This window comes from Nyctibius grandis, chromosome 17, assembly GCF_013368605.1.
Source record: "Nyctibius grandis isolate bNycGra1 chromosome 17, bNycGra1.pri, whole genome shotgun sequence".
Classification (NCBI taxonomy): domain Eukaryota; kingdom Metazoa; phylum Chordata; class Aves; order Nyctibiiformes; family Nyctibiidae; genus Nyctibius; species Nyctibius grandis.
Genome location: NC_090674.1, coordinates 11,503,005 through 11,519,267, shown reverse-complemented (window position 1 = coordinate 11,519,267; position 16,263 = coordinate 11,503,005). Strand labels below are relative to the sequence as shown.

At 54.9% G+C, this 16,263-nt stretch overlaps 1 protein-coding gene across 1 annotated transcript in view; it reads right to left on the bottom strand.

Moving 5' to 3' along the window:
• LOC137671558 (putative PIP5K1A and PSMD4-like protein) overlaps positions 1–15,931 on the bottom strand; it is a 29,995-nt gene extending 14,064 nt beyond the window's left edge. Inside the window, exons 1-10 of the mRNA XM_068415153.1 lie at positions 15,859–15,931; positions 12,556–12,648; positions 9,804–9,845; positions 6,340–6,374; positions 5,506–5,595; positions 2,938–3,068; positions 2,415–2,532; positions 2,027–2,179; positions 1,108–1,407; positions 358–563 (exon numbers count right to left, since the gene is read on the bottom strand). Of these exons, the coding sequence (XP_068271254.1) occupies positions 358–563; positions 1,108–1,407; positions 2,027–2,179; positions 2,415–2,532; positions 2,938–3,068; positions 5,506–5,595; positions 6,340–6,374; positions 9,804–9,845; positions 12,556–12,648; positions 15,859–15,916 (1,226 nt within the window). The 5' untranslated portion in view covers positions 15,917–15,931. The remainder of the gene's footprint in view (positions 1–357; positions 564–1,107; positions 1,408–2,026; positions 2,180–2,414; positions 2,533–2,937; positions 3,069–5,505; positions 5,596–6,339; positions 6,375–9,803; positions 9,846–12,555; positions 12,649–15,858) is intronic.
• Positions 15,932–16,263: the final 332 nt, after the last annotated feature.

Genomic DNA, 16,263 nt, shown 5'->3' with positions numbered 1-16,263 from the left:
CAACTGTAAGACCATCTACCACCACCCACACTACGATGGCAGCTGGACTTTACGGGCTGTTGGTCTGATCACTCACTATGCCTCTGAGAGGTGGATGGAAATAACTAGTTGAAGACGCCAATAACCAGTGGGCAGAGAACTCTCAAACGCCACCTGGAAGGCGAGAAAATCTTAAGGAAGGAAAAAATCAAAGATAAAAACCACAAAATCTGACGTTGAGACCTCTCTGCCCTGTGTGACAGCAATCCTGTACAGCCCAGTCCGCGTCTAAATTAAGTCTCCATTAGCCGAACGTGGGTTTCACCCCTCGCTCCTCGCAGTATTTCACTGGGAATGGCAACACTGACACAGACTTACTGGTCATCTGTTTCTATGGTGCCACCTCGCCGGGCCTCTCCTTGGATGGATTCCATGGCTGTGGAGTAGAGGGCCTTCTGGGCAGCGGGGCGCCGCGTATCGGCCTGGGACGTCCCGTCGGCCATCGCGTGCTCTCTCTGTGCCAGGTCGATGTTATGGATTGCAACCAGCAAACTGTAATCCATGATTTTAAAGCTCTGCAGGACCTGGGCAGAAAGTCAACACAGGCTCGCTCGTTATCGCCAGCCCAGTGAAACTGTCAGGGCAGACGTTTTCAGAAGCGTGCTCAGCGTTTTTGGGTAGAGCCCCGAGCGCATCGAGGGGATGGCTTTTAATCCACAGCTCGTGCACAGTCAGCTCGTCCCTAGTAGCCACAGGGAGCTAGAGGAGAGCTATCAGCACTCCTCCTGCCCAGACGGGGACCCAAGCCAGGGAGAACACTGGCTTTTGCACGGCCACCCAAAGGCAGGTGACAGGTTCAGACCACAGTCAAGCATCCTGCCCTGCTCCAGAGCTCAGCCTTGGCAGAGGGTGCTTCCTCCAACCTCCAAAGGCAGTGCCAGGATTAACTCAGGTTGGAAGTATTGAACAAAACTGGGGTCCAGGTCCTGCTTCTTGTCCACACCACCACCAAAAAAACAGGTTCTCTAAGCCAACAGGCAGAGGCTGCAAGGGTGGCAGCTGCCATCTCCTTTTTGTGGGAAAGGGTCAGAAAAAGGGAAAGACCTGCCCACACCACCCTTCACTTACCAAACAGTCTCTCTGTAACGTTTTGCACAGAGCATTATACATGTCAGAGTCTAAGAAGAGGCCATCAGGGATGTCCTGCATAAAATCCAAGTCCTTGTATGTCGGGAAGACCTTCTCTCGCTCCTTCTGGGACGCTCGGCGTTTGTAGGTGGAGCCCTTCAGGTCGTACTTCAGGTGCATTTTGACGGAGCGTGGCAGCAGGTTGTTCATCACGACGATGCGGATGTTTTTGCCTCCGGCCTGGACACAGTACAGGCCGTAAAACTTTGGCAGCAGCGTCCTTGGGTTCTGGTTCAAATTCTGAAACACCAAAGGCACAGAAACACCTTCAGAGCCATTCTAGTTGTTCCCACGCCAGTCAGAGGAGTTATTTGTCCTTCCTGTGCTTCTGTATTGAAATGGAGCTGGCAATGATTCAAAGCCATTGCCAAAGAAGCTAAGACACAAGGGCAGGTGAACACGGGGAACAGATGGGTGATGCCCACAGTTGTTAATAACCTCCCTGTAAAGCTGAATGGGTCAGAGGAAGATCATAGGAAGGAAGGAGTTTGCTGCTCGCTCACACAGAAGCTGAGCTGGGGAGACTTCAGAGCAAAGGAAGATCTTGTGCTCAGCCTCTCTCATGCTCACAGTTCACAGCTGGTCACAAAGCAGCTGCAACCTCCCAAAAGGCTCCGAGTGCCAAAGTGCAGCCCGAGAGCCCTGCGCAGCACAGCAGGCTCCTGACACCCAGGCAGCTCGTGTTAGTCCGTGACTGTCTTTGTGACTGGAGAGTTGAGAGAGAAGCTGCTGCTCAGCTGGGGCACAGATCAAACCTCTGCTCACACCCCCCCGGCGGTACACAGCGATGTCTGTCACACTTGTACACCTGGGGGACCCCTCCCCAACTCGCAGAGAAAGCCTCGCCCAAGGGACTCACCATGTAGTAGCCAGGCAGCAGCTTCTGCAAGAACTCAGCCTCTTTGTGCTGAACCGTTTTGATGATAAACTCGTCATCGCTGGAGACGTAGAAGAGGGATCCGCTGGCCCCGGAGTTTGACAGTTCAATGAGTGGCTCATTGCAGAGCGAGTACTGAGGAGGACAAGGTGAGAAACAGAGGTGAGAGGGACATCAACAGGGAACTTCAGCACCAAGGCTCTTCCTTTTAAACATTAACAGAGGCAAACCCCAGGGTCACAGACAGCATCCACCACTGCGCTTACAGAGCTTGCCATGGGCCCCCCCAGCACTCCACAGCTGAGAGGGGGAAGAGGACAAACACCCGTCACACAGAGCAGGCAACAAATGAGAACCTGGACCAACTTACCAGGTAGTCGTCTGGTCGGATCCCAAAGAGCTCCCGGAAATAGCGAAAGGCCACTGGAGCGTAGGTTTTGAACCGAAAGTCGTTGTAGTGATGAGCTGGGGTCAGGTTACTCCCTTCACTGATCAAGAAGCACACACAAGTATTTGTATTTGAACCATTTATTAAGAAATTGCCCTAAAAGCAAACACCCACTGGCTGGCTGCTGCTAACACACCGGAGGGCTAGGCAGCACCCACCCAAAAGGGACACACGGAGCACGCACAACAGCAAGCCTGCGTTTGTTCACAGGACCGATGGTGGCCATGCACGGGGAAGAGCCCGGGTCCTTCAGAAACAGGTCGCAGGCAGGAGCCAGAGCTGGTCTGTGAGCAGTGCGGTGAGGAGCTCTGCTCAGGAGACCTGTGCTCGCTCCTGCAGCCAACTGTCCTGACTTGGTGCTGCTTCCTCGTGTGCAAGTAGCGTTAGGAACTGTCGCTGCTACCCACTATCAAAGCACCAGAGAGAGAAGAAAGGAAGCACCGACCTTGGGAAGAAAATACTTTCTACTACGTAGAAATCTTGCATGAGAACATCTCTTTCAGGTTTGGTGCTCAAGCTGCCGACTGTGTGTGTAATGCCCAGCTGAATGGCACCTTTCAAGGCAGATGATGTCGTCTGGAGGGGCAGAGAAAATGAGTTTGACAATGTGGAGCAGCAGACTGGAAACAGGAATGAAAGGAGTTAAAGAGAAGAGAGCCCCGAGTCTGAAGCAGCACTGTCAGCTGGGGTGTTTTACACCTGCTCCTTCCACCGTCCGTCACTTCTTTCTCAGTGACTAACATCGCTTTGGCAATGGGAACACCCCGACATCATCCTGCTCCATCCTTGCACTCAGTAAAGGACCTGAACTGGAATCAACACCCAGCTGGCCCTTACAAGGACTGAATTTCATTTTCTGCTCCCACAGCGCCCATCTCTACACCCTGCAGTCAGAGAGGGAAGACACCCAGGGACAGATTATCTTGTGCCCCTAGGAATAAACACACTTCCTGACACCTTGGTCTGCCGGGTCTTGGAACTCTACGCTTTGAAGCTTGCCCTTCCCCAGGCTGGGCACAGACTTGGGTCTTCTACAGGACAAGGCAGGCATGGCCAGCACACAACACACACTGCTGTTCTGTGCCGCCGCATCCCTCCGTCTGCCTCTCTTGCTAGGTCGTGGCTCTTTAACCCTGAGGAGTTCACTGGCGTTGTAAATAAGGAGCAAAGACAGGAATCCTGCTCCTGCATCCTCTGCGCAAACTGCCCAAGAACAATGCAGGACTGTGTTCGTGGAACAGCTACTCACATCAAGAGTCCTCTTCTGTCTACGGAACGCATGATCTCATCTCAGACCACTGAGACGTGCTTCAGCCTAGCGCGTGCTACGGGCTCTCCTCCCCAGAACAGCCCAGATGAGATCTGCTCACCATGGCCTGTCACCTCCCGGAGCCACGAGCCCTGCTGTAACGCCTGCTGGGAACGTTGAGGCTGCAGAGCAGGTGCGGGCTGGATTTGCGCACTGCAGCTCGTGGACGTTTCACTTGGCTGCTACATAAAGCAACTGGACCCAGAACAAGATCCAGGGCTCACGATCCAACTAGTTTGTGTTTATTTCATTAAGCTAAACAAAGCCCAGCCCCCTGCCACATGCAAGGAATCGCTGTAGATCAAAGCATTTGGCAAAAGAGGACACCGCAGTGTCTGGGGACAAACACTTCCAGCCTTTTCCCCAGACACAGCCTCCATGAAGCCTTGTAAACGAACAGGAACATTTCTCCCACTTGACTGGTTTTCTGTTATCATAGCTGTGAGAGACCCGCTCACGATTCCCTGAAGAGAGAGCAACAAAGACTGGCAGTAACTCCAGCTTGTTGACAATGTGCTTTTCTACTTCAGCCACCTGCTTGTATTTGATATTTACTTCAGTATTAGACAGGGAACGAGGAAGAACTTGACCTCACTCTCCTTCCTTACACCCTCTAAAGGCTAAAGTTGCTTGAAAACAGATCTCGGCCCAGCTCACCTGGCCCTGCTTGAACTCCCAGGACAGTCTCACTGTTGAGAAACAGACCTCACCACCACGGTGCAGCATTGCTGCCTTGTTTGTGAACACAGAGCCACAGAGCCAGGTTGCCAAGGAACAAGTATTTTTCTCTTCTATTAGCCAGCACCATCAGCTGAGCAGCTGACTGCCTGTTTACAGTCGCTTTTATAGGGCAAAGAATGTTAAAAAACAACTTACCACCCCTGGAAAAGGAGGGGGTGGAAAACAGACAGACCATCCGTCAGCCTCATGCCCAGATAAATCCCGTGCAGTGTCCCACCAGGTTTCTGGGACCCCTGCATGAAACATCTCAGGCATTTTCCATTGGCTTCTCCTTTTCTTTCCTATTACTGCTGTCTAACCTTCTATCTCTGCGTTTGCTGGGAAAATGAAAGCCAGAGACACAAGCAATTTCAAAAAGGGCAGTATAACAAAAGCCAGCTTCTGGGGAAACACCGTTTGAACTCCTCCCTTCCACTCCGATACCCGATGGGCAGATGGAGGTACACCTGGATTAGAGATTTCAGACCAGAAGCTTCGCTCACACAAAGCGGTGCAATGCCCATGTCCAGCCATCACCCATTTAATCGACATCACAGAAATCAATCTCACTTCAGAGAAAGTCGTCCTGTTCTGAAGAAGTCCGACATCCACAAAATACCCACATTTACAGGCTTGTTTAAAATGCCCAAACAATCTCCCCTTTGTAAAGCAAATTCCAGTAATGCCCCAAGATCTATAGAAACCATTGTGCCCAAAGAGCACAGAAAGCACCCACTAAGCCAGAAGAGGCCCAGGAAGTGCTGCTAACGGGCAAAGTTTAAAAATAATCCCCTCTTTAGAAGGCTACAGAGGAGAAGAACATACTCAGTCCTTTGGTTCCTTTCCTTTGAGATCTCCTTCAGCAACTGCCACAGACATTACCCACTGTCTAAACCTCGTGAGACACGCCGCTGCGCTGGGCGGCACTTGCATGGCAAAGAGGAGAAACAACAGTCAGAGAGAGTTGTGCAAGAGGCAGCTTACCTTTTTATAGGTAGTCTCGCCCGTGGAGTCCACTCCTCTGTGCCCTTTCTTTATCGTCTGTGAGCCTGGCTGCCCAGAAGAACCTGGCATCTAGGGTTGGAGTAAAAGATGGTAAGAACCGAGGATGTAAAACCCAACGTCTGGTGGCTGCCCAGAACCACCTGGCATAATTTTGCTATGCCCAGAGATGAGCCTGTGAAGTGCTGAAGCCCCACGTCCCTGCACAGGGAGGACACGGTGCAGGCTGGCCCCTGGGACAGCAACGGCATTGAAATGCCTCCAAAGAACCCCCTGACTCCTGTGTGATTGAGGCTGGACATCTAATTAGAGAGAAATACCTTCACGCAAGACCACCTGGAAGGGTTTGCTTTGTGAGCCTCATCACAAACAGACCAGCTCTGAGCTAGTCTGGACCAACCGCAGCCTGTCACTGTGCTGTCTGCCACGAAGGCCAAGTCTTGGAGGAAACATTTTAGGAAGGTGGCAAATTCTACTCTGATTCATGCCACAAGACCTCGCTTGACTCATCGTCTTCTAACACAGGCGGCTGCTAAGTGGTGTTTCTCAGTCAGAACGGGTTGAACATCTTGCTCGTGGCAGGAGATCTGTGTGGTGTTTTGGTGGCACGAGAATTGCTCAGTTCCAGGACAAGCTGCAGAGATTCCCTCAGTAAGGAGAAATGCTCCGATTCCCCCATGAGTACCCGCAGCTTACTGCGCCTCCCACCGCCTGGTGCACCCCTAACTTGAATGAGATTGGAAAAATAGCAGACAAGTCTGAAACTGGGCATCCTCTTAGCCAGGGAACAAACCAGCTTGTGGGTCGGAAGCTTACCTCGGGGGTGAGGGATTTTTTGAAAGTAGACGATCCTGTCAAAAGAAGAAAACCACACTCAGAAAGGGTTAATCATTAATAAGCATCACAGAAAAGCCTGACGCGCTGCCTTGATTCCAGCAAACATTTTAAGGCATCTGAAAAAGCACTGACTCACGGCTGATTTCTTCCCAGCTTCTCCTCTTACAGCAAGCTCTTTCATTTTGCTTTACTCTCTGCTTCAGACACAGCAACTGTATTCTTTTTTACGTGGGAGCCATGACCACAGCCTTACAAAACCGCCCCCACCCAGGAGCAACACCCGCATCGCACCACGCAGGGCTGCCTCCCCCCGACGTCCAGGAATTGTTTTACCAGATTAAGCGTTACCACAGAAAACCCTTCGGGGTCCACCCGCCGCTCGCTCGGCAGAGAAGCCCCTTCTGCTCGCCTGTTACAACCGGTGCAAAGACTCACGCTGTGATCTCACCAAGCGCCACAGCCCTACAAAAACTGCATCTCAGCAAAAGGAACAGAGCTACTTAACAGCAAAACCCAGCAGCCTTCTGATCCCCTTACCGAACGATCAAAGTTCTCATTTCAATACATATTAAACAAGAAGGAAAAAAAACCTGTGACAAACGCTTTTTGCTAAACAAAGTGAGCTCAGAACGACTGGCTCCAGCCGCCTTCCCACCCCCTCTCACCTCCCTTTAAAGACAAGAAAGTTTGTCCTGACAAGCTCTAATTTTTGTGTTGAAGCTCTCGCAGCCGGCTCTCCTCCTCCTCCTCATCCCGACGTGCTCGGGCCACCCCACTTCACCTCTCAGAATCACTTCGGTTGGAAAAGACCTTTAAGATCATCAAGTCCAACGCTGCCAAGTCCCCCTAAACCACATCCCTAAGTGCCACATCTACAACAGAATCATAGAGTCATTCCAGTTGGAAAAGACCTTTAAGACCCGACCCTCTGGCACCCCTTCCCAGACCCGGGCCGGCAGCGAGGGGAGGAGGGAGCATCTCCAGCCAGAAGGAAGCTTCTGTGACTTAGTGTGTTACGATGAACCCAATAAATCTCAACCCCGTCACCTTGCCACGAGGCTTCTGAACTTGCCCAGATCCATCAGGACACAGGGATGGAGGAAACATCCCGGGCATCACAATATAACACCCGCTCAATAGCAATTTTTTTACGCAACTATCTGTAATTATGTAAACCGAACCCGCTAAAAGCCCCACGATTTAAGCAACCCTGAAGCAGCACCGCCAGCCTCATCACCTTGGAGATTCGCTGTGTTAATATTTAACCCTCCGTGCAAAACCGTATTCCACCAGGATTTAACTAAAGCTCTCTCGCCAGAGGACCCCGCAGCAAATCTTCTCTCTGCTGCCTTAATCACATGCCACAAACATTAGAAGCGAGAACACACGACGAGCCTTGGCTGGAAGAGCCGGCACCCCACGGCACGCCTGGCCTGCCCCTGCTACACCACGGTGTATCCGCATCTTGGAGCTTTCACCGTGGGTTTAAGGGAGACGTAGAGCATCGGTTCGCCCTTTCTCGTAGCGATTTGGGAAGTGGCAACAACGCTCCTCCCAGCCCGGCCGGTTACAAGAAAGGGTGAAGCAACAAGGGAAAGCCGCCGCGTGCGGCCGCAGCATCGCTCCGGTCCCAGCACACCCAGTTTCCGCGGCAGGAAGCTCCCCCGCCCTCCCTCCCACCCGTTTCCAAACGAGTTCGCTGCTGATTGGGAAATAGGTAATTCCTGTTTGACCACGATAAAAAGCGCTTATTCACGCCCGAGCGCAGGGATGAACGCGCAGCTGACGAGGTCTGCCCGGCTCCCACCGGAGCTACGGACGGGCTATCGCGCGTCCTCCTGCAGAAACGAGCTCCCTCGATTACCACCAGCGTTACCAGCGAGGTCAGAGATCAGAACTCAGAGGTTTCCACATGAAACCGTTTCAGTTATCTCCACCTCCCTTTATTGCCGTGCGAAGGCAGCTTCGTGTCGTCCCACACACGCGCTACTTGGAGAAGTGAAGGTGTTAAATCCAATGGCATCAACGTAACAAAAATGAAACCATTTCCAAAAAGCTGCTATTTCTGGATCTGCTGAAACACCTCTAGAACGAAAGCATTCACCAGCCATCATTCCACCCAGGCTGACAACTGAAAAAACAGCCTGAGAGACCTAAACAGTTAATTCCGGCCCAAGGAAACAGATCAGGGTTAGCAAGTCCTGTCCGACAATGAATTCACCACGTCCCAAAAAGTTTCCTTGTTTCTTTCTTTGGTGATTCTGGGAGCAACCCCTACGGGCGATTTCAGAGCATTCCTCAGAGCTGTTTACTGGAAGCTGAATCAACCTAAATAAATAGCTGTCTGCCTTCCGCCAGCCTTCGCTGGCCGGGATTATTTTCAGCCAGCAACAGGCAGTGTGCTCTTACCAACCGTGACACAAACGCTAGGAGAAAGGCTAAAGAGAAGTTGTGGCGATGGCATCTGGACAAATGTTTCACGTAACAAGGCATCTGGGTCAGATCCTCGCTCGTCTAGCAAACGAGGGTGCTAATTTGGTGTGGCCAGGACAAATACCCGCTCCGCTCTGGTTTTAAATAGAGCCGTTCAGACAGATTTTAGCTGCGCCTCATGGTTTGGACAAAAATAAGAAGTGAAAAGGTTAGCACACCCAAACACACCATCCAGCTCGACTCAGCAGCGTCTGAGCAGGGCAAGGCGAGCGCCAGGACACACCACACCGGCATGCACTGCCCTTCCTCCCCGTCCTGCTGCTGACTGCCAGCTTCATCTCAGCCAAACAAGTGGCCAGGGAGAAAGAGGCAGCTGGGGCTTCCCCAAACTGGTCCTCTTAATGCCCAAAAACGGGAATATTCTCCTTCCTCCCCTGGGCCCTGCCTGCAGGGGGTGGCACCATCGATACGAGCACTTCTGCACACACAGAAGTCAGTCGTGAGCCCCAGCCACAGACCCCCCAAACACTACCTGGAGGAGGTGCAGTACGATGCAGTCCCCACGGACACCTCCAAGGCGTTGTCCGCACAGAAATCCCCCAACACATTTTTGTTTCTCTGCCTGCAAATCCCCCCAAAAAAGCCTGTTGGGATCAGTCCCCCCACCCCAGTCCAAGGCCACGGCTGCAAACGGGAACAGCAGCGAGATTTCCCCTCTTCAAAGTGCAAACCAGGCAGAAACCAAAGCAGAAAAGCCCCGCTGGAACAATCCTGCTGGTGCGCACGGGGGTGCGCGGAGCCGGTTAGATGTCAGGAGAGCGCTTACGCAACACACTTCAATAACACAGCAGCTTTTGTTGGGAGCGGCAGCAGCTTATTTAGGAGGAAAAAACCCACCGAGTTTTGTCAGTCCTCAAAAGCCAAGGCAGTTACGGACACGGCGTTTCGCTGCTGGTTATGGGGAAGAAGAGACCATGCTTTTCTCAAGCACATATACGCGATACATCTACCTCTTCGGAACGACACCACCGAGCAGCACAAAAAGCTGAGATCTATACGAGGGAAAACAAAAAGGTTATGCAGTTGCCATGGTGAACTGGTATTTCAGCTGCTTGAAGAAAGAAGAGGTATTTTCCCCAAGGAAGTTAAAGAAGAAATGTGAAAAGAAACCTTATTTCCACTAGCTATGAGAACAAAGGTCCAAGCTTCGCATGTAAAACACTTCTGAGCCAGGCACCTTGGTCGCGCACAATAAAAACCTCTTCCATGGCGCTGGAAGATCAGAGCCTAAATATTTCACTTGCTTCTCTCAGGAAGCTCTTATGGAAAACTGTACTGGCCTGACCAAGAGCCAGAGCCAAGGCCCTTCATCACAGCGGCTGGAGAGGGAAGCAGCCCCGCGAGGCGTGGCAGCCGCCCCTGCCAGCGCGGGGCACGGCCCTCCGGAGGCACATAAACCACTTACAGACACTTGATCCGGGCCAGGAGGCCAAGCAGTGAGTAATCGCTTTGAAATTCTCTGCATCAATAGATTTGTTCCGATGAATTACGTTAGGGACGTTAAACCGACGGCATCAAAGCTGCCGTGAGAGAGCCCACGGATTCAGCTCCTGGATGAGGAGCTCCTGCCCGGTGCGGGCTCCTGCTGGGGTTCTCTGCCCCACCACCATCCACAGCTGATGCACACACGACTGATTTTACTGCCCTGGATTAACCCACCTTCCTCCCTCTCCCCTCGTTTTACGAGGCACAGGACGCTCCCGAAAGTCACTGGACACCACTGATGTGTCCGTCCCGGTGACGCGCTGGGAAAAGGCCCAGGGAAAGAGCGAGCGGACACAATCTCTGTAACGTTATCTGGACCCTTCCCGCTGCTCTGCAGAAACAGTAAACCCGGCCCCAATCCCTCCTCACCAGCAAGCTGCCAAGCGCTTTGCCAGGAGCTCAGCACACCCAGCCACAGAGAAATAAAGCCATTTTTTTAATCCAAGAGGCCAGGGGCAGAATTAAGAACAGGTTTCCAGGCACAAGGCTACCAGCATTTTCTAAGCACCCAGAAGAGCGCCGAGGCCAGGCGTGACACCTAGAAATCACTAAAAATCCCCCAAACAAGCAACTCCTCTGCCTTCTGCAGGAGTGAGCAGAAGAGCTGCTCACCAAAGGTGAGGAGCAGAGAATGTACCAAGGAGGATGGGTTTGGGCTCCCACCTGGTGAGCACAGGTCGGTGCTGACCTCACCCAAACTCTGGATCCACCTTCTGGGGCTCATCCCAGCGACTCCAGACGAGCTTCATGGCAACCAGGTATTTGGGAGCTCCACTCCAAAACCAACACAGCTCACCAGGGCTGCGAAGAAACCCGTTTTCCTTCATGTCTCGTCAGCACAGCAAACCTCGACCAAGGATCAGTGGTCACAAGAGCACCGACAAACACAACTCTGTCTGAATGCGCACGGAAACACAAATAGGTCTTCGCTGACCAGTTACTCTCTCCACTGAAAAACTTCTGAAATAAATAAAAAGCCTCTGAGTGCAATGAGACTCGGATGCAGGATGGCTTCAGCAGCAGCGAAGGATGGAGACAGCCCACGGACCAGTAGGCAGATTGTGGGACTAAAGGGTGGAAACTCTGAAGACAAGAGGACAGCGAGCGCAGAGCTTCCAGCGCCTACTCCTGGCCGTATTTCTTCCCCACCACCCCCCTCCTGAGACCAGCCCTCTGGCCACAGCCGAGCCCTCCTGCTCCCCCAGACACACCAGCTCAGAGGTGCAGCAGACACGGGAACTCTTTGGTCCTCGTTATCGAACTGCTCGGGAGTCAGAGAGCACCACGGAACCGCCAAAATCACAATTAAAAGAAAATAAATCAGGGAGCGAGTTCAGCAAAGCCACCTCCGGCTCCAGGGCAGAGGCTGCAGATCAGGCACACACGGGCACGGGCTAACACAGCTGGGCGAGACGCCGGCGGCGACTACGCCTGTTATTGCTTTTCCGTGTGGTTCGAGGCAAAACCATCCCGGGGGGAGGAGGAATGAGGTTATCTCGAGTTTCCCAGCAGAAAAGGGAACAGACTCATTTCTGCTGAAGGCATTTTGGACAAGGCCACTTTCTGGAATGTCTGATGGCAACTCCTGCCCCTGTAACCTGTAGAGAAGCTGGGGGGACCTTCCTTCATCCAGCATCTCCTGTCTGCCGTTTGAAAATCAATCCTCCCATCAGTTCCACAGCTCGGCATCCCTCCCGCTTTCCACCAAAACAACGATTTCAAGTTTAAGCCGATCCCCGCTCCCAGACAGCAACACCTACTCAAGAAACACAACGGCCCCGGGTTTTCCGTTGTCGATGAATTTAAAGCCCAGCTTTACGGCTGTCAGGAGCTACTTTGGGGATACGAATCCCAACGATAAATGCTCCAAGCGTTCCTGTCCCCCCCTGCTCTGCAAACCCCCCCAGCCTGGGAAGGGAGCGTGCCCGCAGCCCCTGCTCCAGCTGAGCGATTACGGGACTTGCTCTGAACCGACCCCGGCGGGAGCGGGGACAGGGAACCCAGCAGGAGCACCCTGCCTGCTGCGCTGCCTTCACGGGGGGAGGACAAACAACCCTTTCCCAGAAAAGCCAGATTTAGGTCAGATTTAGGTGTCTTCCTGCCCTGGGAGCACTCTGCTTTTTAAACAAGGCACAGTCCGCAGGGACGCGGTGAGAGAATACATTTAATCACCGCTACTACACAGTAATTAAGGAAAGGCAAGAATGAGAGTGATACCTTGACTGGGGGAAAACGAAGCCCTGATGCTGGAGGAGGCAGGTCTGGGTGAGCAGAGGGACGCAGCGCAAGGCAGCATCAATTCACCTCTGTCTGAAAAAAAAAAAGGGCTTTTTAACCCTGCAGGCTAACGGGGCGGCGGGGAGGAGAAATCAAACACAAGCAGCCCCTTTCAACAACACACGGAGGAGCCGGAGGGAAGGAGAAGCGGCTTTTACTTTCCAAAGGGAAATTCAGTCATAACCCAGGAAATGGCACTCCAAGTCATCGGTGCCCCTCTGAAACCACACGATTCTCACTCACTTTCTAGCTCCTGCTTTGCCAGAGGAGCTTCCCTCCAACGGACGGTCTGTCATCTCTTTAGACAAGCTGGCTCCCACCTTTGTTCTCCCAACGGTAATCTTTTGTCTCCATCGTAAAGAAAAGGAGCTTTGCCCCGCGCCGGGGTGGGCGTCACACACAGGCACAACTCCCACGGCCCCAGAAGGGATGGGGAGAGTTGGGGCGACAGGACCTGGCTGATGATACCAACCTGTGACGCCCACGAGGATCTCACAGCTGATGGCTGGGAAGGGGGGAGGTTTTCACAGCAGAGACAGGACTTGGAGTCACTTGACAGCCCTATTTTAAGCTTGAGGACGATGAGCCATTCAGATGTTTCTATTTAATAAACTCATCTTCCCTCCTGTGTGCTCAGTCTCGGCTGGGGGGATCAGGGAAGCTTTGTCCCTCTTGCAGGAATCGGGGCGGGGGGACACGAGTCTTTCTCTGTGTTTCACACCTACATTAAGGGCTCAGCAGCTCAGGACCCTGCTCTCAGCTCGCTGTGGGGATGATTTCCCTGTCCCCAGAAGGGACTGAGCCATTTGCAGAGCAATTCTTTTGTCTGCGGGCTCCAAGGAGGGGCCCGAAGCCGGGGTGACAATGAACTCCCACCTCACTCGGGCCCGTAACTGTAAAGCTGCCGCAGCACCCGAGGCACAAAGGACCAAACAACCGAAATCTCACACGAGCTTTTTTTGGCATGTGCTGCTTCAAAGCAAAAGCAGCAAAATGAGAAAAACTCTTGGGGTGTTTCCCCGGAGAGTTAAATACGCGTTGAAGCAGGGAGAGGGGGAACCACTGCCTGCCTGGCCCGGGAAGGGTTTCAGGATCATCCACATCCCCTTTATCTACGCTGGGTGATGCCAATAACAGAGTCATCGCCCCCCAGGGCAAACTGCACCACGGGCCACTGAGGGCAACAGTGCCCCGAAAAGCTGTGGCAGGGCTTGGGGTGCTTTCAGGTTTACCATGGAGCAAAGCAAAACTTGTGTCTGAAACAACAACCGGCCTCCTTTTGTCCTCTGCCTTCCCCAGAGCTGCTCCTCCGGCCTCTGAGCTCTCCCAGCACCCGCCTCAGGATCACTCTCCTCGGCTCACAGCTCTACTCGTCCTCTCCAGAAGCTGCGGAGGAACCAGGTCCCACCCAAACCCCAAACGCTGCCCAGCGCAGAGGGCGACCACCCGGCGAGGCCCCGAGTCTCCCGGCGGTGGGGCTGAACCGGGAGGTTTAAAGCCTGCGCCGTCAGGGATCAGCCGAGGTGAACGCGCGTCACGTCCCGCACACGTCACGGCGGAGGCTCTGCCACAACCAGAATTCAAATCCTGTGGGAAATGCGCGTTAGCCAACACCTCGCGAGCCGGGGAAGCAAACAATGGCAATTATTCCGCCAGGAAGGGGGAAGAGATTTACTCGTTTACTTGCATATTTTCTCTTAAGGAACGCGCTCTGACTCCGGCTCCTCCTCAGCTCAGGAGACGGGCAGGGATGGGAGAAGATCTCGGAGAAAGCCCCAAAGCAGAAGAAAAGCACCCGGGGCTCTTGCCCCCGGACATTCAGCCCCGCGGCTGCCGCAGCCAAAGGAGGCCCCAGCGCTCGCTTCTCCCTCACAAAACCGGCTGTATCGGAGGGACAGGTACGGCCTCCCCCGCGCCCGCTCGCACGGGGAGCACAGACAAAGCCGGTACGTCGCAGCTCTGTCACCAACACTGCCCAAAGGCTTCGAAGCCAGAAAATCGAGCACATGCAGACATCCCTGCTCAACGACACGTCATCAACCCCGCAGCAATAATGAAGTTATTTCTTTTACGGTGGTGTTCGGCGATCCGGCCCTAAACACTTCGAGAAGGGAAGCGGGGCAGAGCACCGAGCGAGGTTCAGCCACGAGCCTCCCCGTGGGCTGCTGCTTTCCTTGCTGCGACTCGGGTGACAAGTGCCCTCACACTGCCCGGGAAGCTTCGGCGTATTGCGTTATAATCCATAAAAAACCCGGCCGCTCTCTACCACAGCGGCTCAGGAAGGATGGCTGGATCTTGCCAAATGCAAATTTCAAGGTTTTGAGAGAGCCATTTCGGTTTCTAGCCACAAGCTAGCGTGAAGAAGCTGGTTTGGGGCCTGTGGAAAGGGCAATAGGGCTCTCGACTGCCCCAAGAACGCTGCCAGACCCGCGAATCGCTGGGAGGAGCCAGTCACAGGTTTAAGAACCAGAAGTGCCCTGTTTTACCCCAGATGGGGTTTCCACCCCTTGTGACCATCCCTCGGCAGGGATGAGGACGGTGCTCCCTCCAACTACACTTCTGTAGGGGGGCTTCAAGCCCCCTGGGCCCCCGTTCATGCCTGGAGGGTCCTCGCCACACACCTGCAGCCTTCCCCCAGGAAAAGGCCAGCCCTACAGCCACCTGCCCCAGCGCAGGCTCAGCCCCAGCCCACCCCACAGGCCCTCAGCCCACCCCACGGGGACAGCTGGGCGCTGCGAAGCCCGTCCTGCTCGGGCCTGGGCCCGCAGCCCTCCCGTGCTCACCCCCACACACCCCCGGGGAGCTCGGCCTCCTCGTCGTCCCCCCTCCCCGGCTTCACCCCACAGCGCTGCCCCAGAGCACCGACCGCCCTCCCACGCCCACCCCCGGCCCACGGTTCTGCCCGTCTCCTCGCCCCACGCAGGGCCCGGCCCAGGCCCCGAGTCCCCTCCCGCACACACCCAGCCCCACGCACCCCGCAGGCCTCCCACCCGCCCAGCTCCTACCGGCCCCACGCACCCCACGGCCCTACACCTCCCGCACCCCCACAGACCCCCTCCAGCCCCACACACCCGCTGCCTCTCAAGCCCTCAGACCCCCCACAGAGCCCCCTCAGCACTACACACCCCCCCCCCAGAGCCCCCTCCAGCCCCACAGGCCCCCCCCAGAGGCCGCAGCCCCACGCCCCCCGGCCCCCGCAGAGTCCCCCCCAGCCCTCCGCCGGCGCCGGGCCCAGCCCCGTACCCGCCAGGCCGCCGCTGCTCCCGCTGCTGCCCCCCGACTCGGGCCCCGCCGCCGCCATCTTGGAGCGCTCCCTCCTCCTGCGGCGGCCGCCGGCTCGCGCGCGCCGCCCGCGCCCCTCTCCGCTGGGCCCCGCCCCTCTCCGCTGGGCCCCGCCCCCTCCTCGCTAGGCCCCGCCCCGCCCGCTCCGGACTGCACCATCTGCCCGCGGGGGGGGGATACGCGGCGCCGGCGCGCAGAGCGCACGCGCAGTCCACGAGGCTGCTCCCCCCCACACACTTGCACTCGCCCCCGCGGACGCGACCACCCGTGGAACGCTCACGGAGCATGCGCAGAGGGCGGTGAAGGCTGACGTGGGTCACGTGACGGGCCAAGCGCGATCAAAACAAAGCCGGTGGCACGTGGCGC